This window comes from Choloepus didactylus, chromosome 5, assembly GCF_015220235.1.
Source record: "Choloepus didactylus isolate mChoDid1 chromosome 5, mChoDid1.pri, whole genome shotgun sequence".
Taxonomy (NCBI): domain Eukaryota; kingdom Metazoa; phylum Chordata; class Mammalia; order Pilosa; family Megalonychidae; genus Choloepus; species Choloepus didactylus.
Window position 1 is genome coordinate 67,628,370 of NC_051311.1, and position 10,023 is coordinate 67,638,392.

The following is a 10,023-nucleotide window of genomic DNA, read 5'->3' on the forward strand; positions in this document are numbered from 1 at the left end:
TTTCCAGATGCCATTGGCCATCCTCTGGTGAAGGTACCCAATTGTTGAGGTGTTACCTTGGACGCTTTGTGGCCTTAAGACTGTAACTGTGTAGTTAAATAAACCCCCATTTTATAAAAGCCTATCCATCTCTGGTGTTTTGCATTCTGCAGCATTAGCAAACTAGAATAGGGGTTATATTCAGTTTCAAGTCTTCTTGCAGGTGTGCTTTAGAGTCCAACAGCCTTTCCCTTGAGGTCTCTAGCCACTGTGCTTTTCCTAACCTGCCCAGCAGGTGGTGCCTGTCAGCCTGTCACTCCTAAATGGTATAAGGAGATGTGGCCCCTTCATTTTCTGTTTTGGCTGTTTTCCCCCAGGCTCTGGAATCTGGTTCTGAAGAGAAAGCTGTGCCCCACCTCTTTACTGTTAGGGAAGATACACCCCTAGAGCATTATCATCTGCACTGAATAGCCTCTCTGACTCTGTTATCTCCACCCTGTCTGGGTCAGAGCACTGCAAACTGAAAATGGCTGTGGCTCTCTCCTCTGAGCCCCTCAGTTGAGAGAGAGAAAAAGAGACAGAAAGCCCCCTTTTAGAGCCAGTCCATGGCCCCCCAGTTTCATTCATTGGCAAGAGGTAACATCTGGTCTTCTGGGCTCCCCCTCCTGGGACAATCTTCTGGTTCTTTAAGGTCAGTAGTCACTAAAAGCCTCTGTCTGCTTGTTGGAGTGTTGTAGCTTGTATTCAGCAGTCCATATTTGTTCATTAAAGCCCCAGTCAGAGCTCAGTTCAGCTATATTTGCTTGCTGGAAGAGTGCTGCTTTCTACCACAGTGAGGTTTTGCAGCTAAGCCTGCCATGGGGGGAGGGGGCTCCCAGCACAGTTCTGGGTTTTCACTTACAGATTTTATGCTGTGATCTCACGCATTCTTCCCAATCCAGGTTGATGTATGATGTGTGGACAGTCTCAGTTGTCCCCCAGCACTTATTCAAAATTATTTACTAGTCATTCCTGGTTGTTCATTAGTTGTTCCAGGGGGCTAACTAAATTCCACTCCCCTCTGTGCTGCTATCTTGCCCCTTTCCCCCAGATTGGCTTTTATAAAAGGGATTTATTTGGTTACACAGTTACAGTCTTAAGGCCATAAAGTGTCCAAGGTAAGGCATCAACAATAGGATACTGTTCTTATTTGCTAATGCTGCTGAAATGCAAAACACCAGTAATGGATTGGCTTTTATAAAGGGGGTTTATTTGGTTACACAGTTACAGTCTTAAGGCTGTAAAGTGTCCATGGTAACACATCAACAATCAGGTACCTTCTCTGGAGGATGGCCAATGGTGTCCAGAAAACCTCTGTTAGCTGGGAAAGCACGTGGCTGGCATCTTCTCCAAGGTTCTGGTTTCAACATGGTTTTCTCCCAGGACATTCCTCTCTAGGCTTCAGCTTCTCTCCAAAATGTCACTCTCAGTTTCTCCTGGGGTGTTTGTCCTCTCTTAGCTTCTCCAGAGCAAGAGTCTGCTTTCAATGGCCATCTTCAAATTGTCTCCCATCTGCAGCTACTCTCTCAGTTTTTGTGCATTCTTCAAAGTGTCCCTCTTGGCTGAACAAGCTCACTCCTTCTGTCTGAGCTTATATAGTGCTCTAGTAAACTAATCAAGGCCCATGCTGAATGGGCAGGGCCATACCTCCATGGAAACTATCCAATCAGAGTCATCACCCACAGTTGGGTAGGGCACATCTATATGGAAACACTCAAAGAATTACAATCCAATCAACACTGATACATCTGCCCACACAAGATTACATCAAAGATAATGGTGTTTTGGGGGGAACATAATATATTCAAAGTAGTACAGGTACCTTCACTGGAGAAAGGCCATTGGCATCTGGAAAACTTCTGTTAGCTGGGAAGGCATGTGGCTGGCATCTGCTTGCTCTCAGGTTGCATTTCAAAATGGCGTTCTCCAAATTATCAGCTTTCAGTGGCTGCCTTCAAAAGGCCTCTCAGATGTAGCTCCTCTGAAGTCCTTCTGTTTCTAAGCTTTTATGGGGCTCCAGTAATTAAATCAAGACCCAAGCTGAATGGGTGGGGCTACACCTCCATGGAAACAATCCCATCAACCGATCACACCGGAATCAAAGGTGTTACTAGTCACATCTCCACGGAAAAAATCAAAAGGTTCCAACCTAATCAACACTAATATATCTGCCCCCACAAGATTGCATTAAAGAACATGGCATTTGGGGCGCATAATACATCCAAACCAACACAGTATCCTATTGTTGATGCCTTGGTTTAGATACTTTGTGGCCTTAGGACTGTAACTCTTTGTAATCAAATAAACCCCCTTTATAAAAGTCCATCCATTTCTGGTATTTTGCATAATGGTGGCTCTAGAAAACCATAACAAGGGGGATGAAATGTTGTAAGTGTTCTTTTTTACTTTTATTTTTTTTGGCATAAGGAAAATGTTCAAAAATTGATTGTAGTGATAAATGCACAAGTATATGATGGGGCTATGAATAATTGATTTTACACTGTGGATGATTGCAGGGTGTGTGAACATATCTCAATAGAACTGTATTAAAGAAAAACAATAACCTCAGAAACTCTTTGCAGCTCTTAATTTCCCATTTTATGTGAATGGGGAAAATATTTAGGATCTTCTGCTGCATGTTTACTTTGCCTTTTGGGCACCCAAGTATTTTTCTAAGACAGTGACATATCTCTGAAAATTTCTTCTTAGACTCATCCAATATATTTATTTTCTGGTGCGTGCCTATAGCATCTCATAACTTTGAAAGCATTCCCAAGAGCAGCACACATTTCCTTCTTCCTCTGAAATTATAATAGTCTCTGGACAAAGCATCACAGGGACTTGTCCTCTGAATGCTGAAAATCAAAGTTGCAACATGACATATTGACAATAACTAATGTATAATTTCATAGAGATCTGGGGTTTCAGATGTGAGACTAAAATTAGAAACATTTCTTTGTTAATAACTGCATACTTTACCACAATAACATTCTGATTTTTTTTATGTAGTTAAAAAGAGAAGTATCTTTGTGTTTACTGATTTAAAAGAAAAGTATTATGTTGGAATTATAGTACAACATGAACTCAGATCTCAGCAGAGACTCTCAAAGTTTAAGTCTTCCAACTAAGCCTTATAATGTTACTATTTTATGAAGAGACTGGCTTAAATGATCAATATAAGAAATGCCTCTGCCAGAAGATTTTGTCTGTACCTGCTCCAGCAATCCAGAGTAGTCAGCTGTTTGATTTTAGATTCTATTACCTATAGGCATCCAGGCAAATTTACTCAGGACTGAAACTCATACGTGTGAGACAGGAATAAAGCAAGTTGGGTCTGGGGAAGCAAACAGCCTCAGCTCAGGAACCTTCCTTTCCTTCCTCCATGACTCTGTCTTTGTGTCTCTGTTCTCAAGTTACCTTGCTCCAGCTCCTTCAGTTGCTGTACATATCTGATTTTTAACTGTTTATTTGATGTTTTCACTGACCCGTCTCTTACTGCTATTTCAGTTTCTTCATGTCACCTAGTTGCTGATTACATACATGTTCCTTGGACCTCCTGCTCTGCTTTGTCTCTTTTACGTATTACCCCAGCATTGGATCCCCCTCTTGCCTGTACCCACTAAGTTTGTGCATGTTTTCCTTCTCTTATTACAGCCCCTCAAGGGGCTTCTCTACCCACTTCCCAAATAAGCTACCATCATAGTTTTCACTTTTTCAATTTTTCACAAATATAAGTTTACACCCAGCTTTTAAAAAAGCATTGAATTTAAAATTTTTATTGTGAGAAAGAGAGAAGGAGAAAGAATGGGTATAGACTGACTGATCAAATTCGGAAACAAAAATTTAGGACTATTTAAAGTCTTAGAATTAATGATTCTCACTAAAAATAAATACATCCCTTCCCTTGCAAGATACAGTTATGGTGATTTTCCCTGCTTTTATTCTTCCAAAGAAACAAATAAAACTTCGTGCAGTCTAAATGGCTTGTGTGCATCAATGGGATTTATTGTTTTGTTTATTTTGTTCACCATAAATGCAAATGGTTTCCATTCGTACCATTTAACAGGCTTGTATTTTATTCAGTAAATATTTACATTCTTACCCTTTATCAGATACTATTTTAGAAGCAATCAGGGTTTATACAAACATAAGAGGCAATTCACACCTTTTAATTTAGAAGATTAAATTGCATGACACTTACTATGCTAAAGTCTCATAAACAAAAATAAAAGAGGTATAAATTAAGCATTAATAGATTTTAATAGAGGAAGAAATGACAACAGCTGAAGGAATGAGGTAAATCTTCCCAGAAAGGATAGTTTTAAATTTTGGTCTTAAAGGATAAGTAAAGAGATTTGCAATGAATAATTGCCAGCAAACTGGATTAGGTAGAAGGTTGTATAAATTTGGGCCTAGAATTTTTTCTTTTAAATACAATTTTACCCTAATGAAATGAGATCTTGTCACAATTCACAAAAACAAAACATTAATTTTAAAAGTAAAAATCTAGAGTAAATTCGAGGTTCCTCACACATAGTCAACCAGTCTCCACATCTCAGGTGCCCTAGGAGCTCCTCACCTCCCACCATCCCCATCCTGTCAACCCCAATGTCATGGGGTTTGGCTTTACCCACAAACAATTGCTTTCCCAGTCCTAAAGATTTAAGCTTCGACCAAAGATGATGCTTGAAACCAGGAAGCTTCTATATTCTCCTTACCTGAAGCCTTAATCCTATGTGCACAATTATATCAACCAAGAAGAGCCAGGAATTCTCCAAATACAGAGAAAGCCTGTTTGGGAGATTAACAAATCCTGATCGTCTCTGCATCAAACTGTTCATCTTCTAATAAGGAATCAAGTCTGCTTATCTTCTTGGCAAATGTCTTTATCCAAACACACTAAGAGAATTAGGACACTTTTGGGAACAAATTCATAACACGCAGTGGAGGATTTTCAAATATGGATCTTATTTTACACAGACAAATGCATTAATAATTTTTCCAGAACTTGGAAGTGAAATTTGCATTCATAGGAATAACTTTATGCATCCTTAAATACATCCCACACATTTGCTCAGTAGCGAATATTTCCCCTATGCTTGTTTTTTTCCATTTTTAAAAGGACGCCAATTTTTAAATTTCCATTTGCTCTTAAAGTGTCATGTCACAAAATATCTAGTAGCATACATTTTTTAATATAATATAAAAAAGTATTCAAGGAAAATATAATAATGCCAAATGTTCAGTGTAAATGTATTGAAAATAATTTTGTATTGTATGTATCTAAACTGCCCTCCTTCATTTAGAAAGTGAAAATAAAATAGCCCTGATTACACATACAAATAATATAACAAAAATTCTTCACTTATGAAATAATTCTTTAGTAAAGTGTATACTTTTTTTCCCCTAGAACTTATCAGAAGACTGGCACTTGCATGTGTTTGTTTGTGTATGTAATTTTTATCTTCCAAGGTAAGGAATCACTACACCTGAATATAGAGCAGTCACTATGAAAAATTATTGATGAGAACAAACAACAAGCTATTGTTCATTTTTATGGAAGTATGTTGGGTAGAGATGAAATTAATTGAATTACGTATGACCTGACAGTTGGATGACAGTGCTGAACTAAATAGTCTAACAATACAATGAAAGGATAGGATAACTGGGCATCAAACCAAGATATCTCATTTTAAACAGACACTTCTGCTCCCTTTTAAAGTATGTGAAGGAAATGATAATCTCCAAATGAATTTCTCACTTACTTGATAAATTAACGCTAATAGCAGACGGGTTAAATGCACCACAAACATCAGTGAGGTTGTGGATGATTTAGCAGTTCTATTCAAGTAGCCATTTTTTTCTCACTATAAGGCATTTTTTTTTTGAACAGTTAAGACAGTAATAACTTGAAACACGAGAATTTTAGGATTATTGTTATAGCCTGCTAAGGTTTTTGTCAAAGCAACTGTTACCAATTTGATTTGCTCAGTCGAAGATTAGTTTGGCCTGGGTCAGGTTTGAAGTAGAAGATAATCATCTCCTCAGGTCTTGATGCTAAAGCGGGCTTTTGCAACAGCAGGAGTCTAAGCTGTCATGTGCTGTGGGTAAACTCCCCATTTCTTGTTGTTGGTACAGACATAAGGGTGTGGAGTCTATCCCACTAAGGGCTGGGTTTAGCATAGATCAACAGGAAGAGCATAGATCTGCATTGATAGAGCATTAGTAGAGGTAAGTTTGCTTGGGTTCATCATATCTACAATTCACATAGCACCCCAAAAACGGTCTCCAAGTTTGTAGTAGTGCCAGTTGTGTGAATGGGTAGGCAGGTTTTGTAGAGGGGTTGGCCCGGCCCTGGACCTTTATCTGAGGATGACCCACTCCCATGTTTGTATTCAGTTAGGAGGAACTTTGGTTGATTCATCCCTGCTAATGCCAAAATATCTTGACCTTCTTTTTTTGCTCTGATCTTATTTTATTTTATTTTTAACCGAATCACCTCCCTCCAGCTCTTTTCTTGACTTTATTAACTCTACCGGCTCCTGCATTTGTTGTCTTGGAAGTTATGGGACATTTGGCCTTCTGGTTAGGATACTTGGCCTTTTCCTCTAGTCTCGTTGCCTCTGGTCATGCGGAGGAAGAATATGAATTAGAGTCAATAATAGGCAGCAAATAGGAAAATGGTGTTAAATAACAAGTCTGGCAAGGCAATGAACAAGAGAAAAAGGTGTGAAGTCAAAAAGATAGAAGGTTAGAGGCACATTAGAATGTAAAAATATGATGGTTAGGTTATAATCTTCAAGATAGTTACTATGAAAAATACAGGGATATTGGAGACCACTTTTCTGGAGTATGTTGTAGAAAGTAACCACACAGCTTTTAAAAATGCCACTGAATTGTACACTCGAAAGTGGTTAAAATGGGAAATTTAGGTTGTATGTATGTTATTACAATAAAAAGTTTGGAAAATAAAGACCTTGCCTTGGAATTCCCTTGTCTACCCACACCCCATCTGCCTAAACAAGTCCTAATCATTCTTCAACACCCCTCAGTTCTCTCTCACACATTATCTGCATTTATTTTATAACACTTGCCTCTGCATATATTTATAGTAGTTTATTTATTTGTGAACATGTTTATTGTCTCTCCTATTTAATAGAGTGTATGCTACATGATGTCAGGAGTCTCTGTCTTATAAATTACTTATTGCCAGCACTGAGTATGGTGCCTGGCACAAAACTGATGTTTAATAATTTTGATAAATGTATGACTGAATGACTTTAATGAACTCATTTATTTACTTGTATCTTCTAACAGAATATGAACTCGTTGAAGGTTGGGCCATATATTAGTCCTCTTTGTAAATGACGACCACTTAGCATATAGTTTTGTCAATGGATGAACACTTTTGAGAAAATACCGTTAATTTCCTAGGACCATTTTGACCAAATGGGAAAATAGACATTTCACAAATTATCAAACATGGAAATACTTCTTTACATTTTATATAGCAGAAAGGTTTATATGAAAATATATCATAATTGTACTACCTATTTTCTCTTTACCTGTAAATTCCATTGTGTATTTTAACCACTTCCTTGGCTAAACAATAGCTGTTCTAAATAGGCAAATACAATGCTATGACACATTCTGGAAGTATTGTTTCTAAGAATAGGTGACTGGTTCTTTCAGCCGGAACCACAATCTTGCAGTAATTTGCCAAAACAACGAACACAAAGGGAAAGAAGAGAGGTACCTGCTATATGTTTTCTAGGACTTTTAGAAAACATGGAGTTGTTCCTTTAGCAACGTATACGCGAATCTACAAGAAAGGTGATATTGTAGACATCAAGGGGATGGGCACTGTTCAAAAACGAATGCCTCACAAATGTTACCATTGCAAAACCGGAAGAGTCTACAATGTTACCCAGCACACTGTTGGTATCGTTGTAAACAAACAAGGGAAGGGCAAGATTCTTGCCAAAAGAATTAATGTACATATTGAGCATAGTAAACACTCTAAGAGCCAAGATAACTTCTTGAAGCGTGTGAAGGAAAATGATCAGGAAAAAAAGGAAGCCAAAGAGAAAGGTACTTGGGTTCAACTGGAACGCCAGCCTGCTGCACCCGGAGAAGCACACTGGGTGAGAACTAATGGAAAGGAGCCCGAGCTACTGGAGCCCATTCCCTATGAATTCATGGCATAAAAAGTATAAAAAAGAAGTAAAAGACTTGTGGGTTGTTAAAAAAAAAAAAGATGACTGTCTTCTTAACACCTAATTTCATGTATTTCAACTTATCAGAAGCTGTGGTGCCTGAAAACAATTGTGAGTTTCTCTAAAATACTTAAAAAATCTAGGAATACCTGGGACTTCTTGAAAACAGATACTGATTTAAAGAAAAAGTTATTTTCTACAATTGTGAAAAATTACACTTAATAAGAGCCCTTACATTTAATCAAAATAGAATGAGATTCTTATCTCTTTTATTTATCTTTTTTTTAACAATAGAAATAGAGGACTCTGATTAAGGAAAGTTAATATTTTTCTGCATTATGGATATTAACATTTGGTCTTTTGCCTAAATATTTATTCAGACATAATTTGCAATAATAGTATAGGGTATATGTGCTGTATATTTCTTAAAAAAAGAGTAATATTATTGGGCAACCAACTTTCCCAGTTTGCCTGGGATGAAGGAATTTCCTGTATACAGGACTTTCAGTGGTAAAGCTGCAACAGTCCCAGGTAAATCAGGACAACCATCACCCTACACTGATAGGAAATTATTATTGTACATTTTTCTTTTTTTTCTTTTTTCACATGAACAATATACTTATGAAAGAATTTCTGAATTTTGTAAGAATGTATCTCTAAGGTATAGTTAAAGAGAAGTAATTTTTTTGTTGGAAAGTTTGACATTTTTATGTTTTGTTTTCATCCCAAGATGATGGTTATTATTTATTTATAATAGTTGTAAGGGTACATGGCATTTCACAAATACATAAAAGACAAAGTTCCAGGGAAGTTTCACATGTAACTGAATTTACAATGTACTATATAAGAGTTCAGGAGCAAAGAAGGAGATAGAAAAGGGTTAGGAAAAAAATCAATGCTGGAAGGCTTTGTAAAAGAAACGTATTCTAAACTTTCAAGGAGAGATGCCAAGGAATTAAAGGGAGATTGTTCAGGAAGAGTTAGTGTAGTTTTAACCTTTTGAAAATATATATGCATATTAGGAAAATGAATTTCTGCATCCTTTCTTCTTGTTATACCTTCCTAGTGAATTTTTTTAATTTATTATTTTATAATGGCCCTCTTTAACCTTGATAATGACCTCCTTAACCTTAGTTTTCTGTCTTAAACTCTGTTTTCTTTGGGTGTTAAATTGCTGAGTGGTTCACTTGGTTAATATGTGCCAGGAATACCATTTTTCTTCCCCTTACTTTCAAATTCACCATGTCTTTATGTGTTAGATATGCCTTTTAAAATAGCACGTAGCTTGAAATTTGCAATCCAATCATAGAACTTCCATCTTTGATTGTCAGTTTATTCCATTTCCCCTTACTATGATCCTTAGTATTTAATTTCTGTCATCTTACTTTCTGCTTTTATATTCTTGTTTCTTCATTACTGTCTTCAGTTGTATTGATCAAATGTTTTTATTCCATTTTTTGGTCCTCTACATTACTGGAAGTTATGCATTATTTTGTTATTTTTGTGGTTTCCCTAAAATTTCCAAGTGCAACTTAAACTAACAAATTCTAAAATTGATCAATATCTTTATACTTCTCCTTCATAATATTGGAAAGCTAATTTGGTAATCTCATTGCATATAATTCATGTCTAATATTTTAGTTTCACCTTATTTTTAAATCGCACTCTTTTTTTTGCAGTACTTTAAATTTAGATTTACCATGTATTTAACATAGTTGTTCTTACATTTTTGAATCTGCTTCTTTATTTTGGGTACAATTTTCTTCTTTCTAAATTATATTCTTTACTG

At 36.7% G+C, this 10,023-nt stretch overlaps 1 protein-coding gene across 1 annotated transcript; it reads left to right on the forward strand.

Moving 5' to 3' along the window:
- Positions 1-7,733: 7,733 nt before the first annotated feature.
- On the forward strand, positions 7,734-8,225 carry LOC119535325 (60S ribosomal protein L21-like; the record flags this gene model as incomplete). Its single annotated transcript, XM_037837751.1, has 1 exon — positions 7,734-8,225. A coding segment is annotated over one exon (492 nt), but the record flags the coding sequence as incomplete, so codon positions are not given.
- Positions 8,226-10,023: the final 1,798 nt, after the last annotated feature.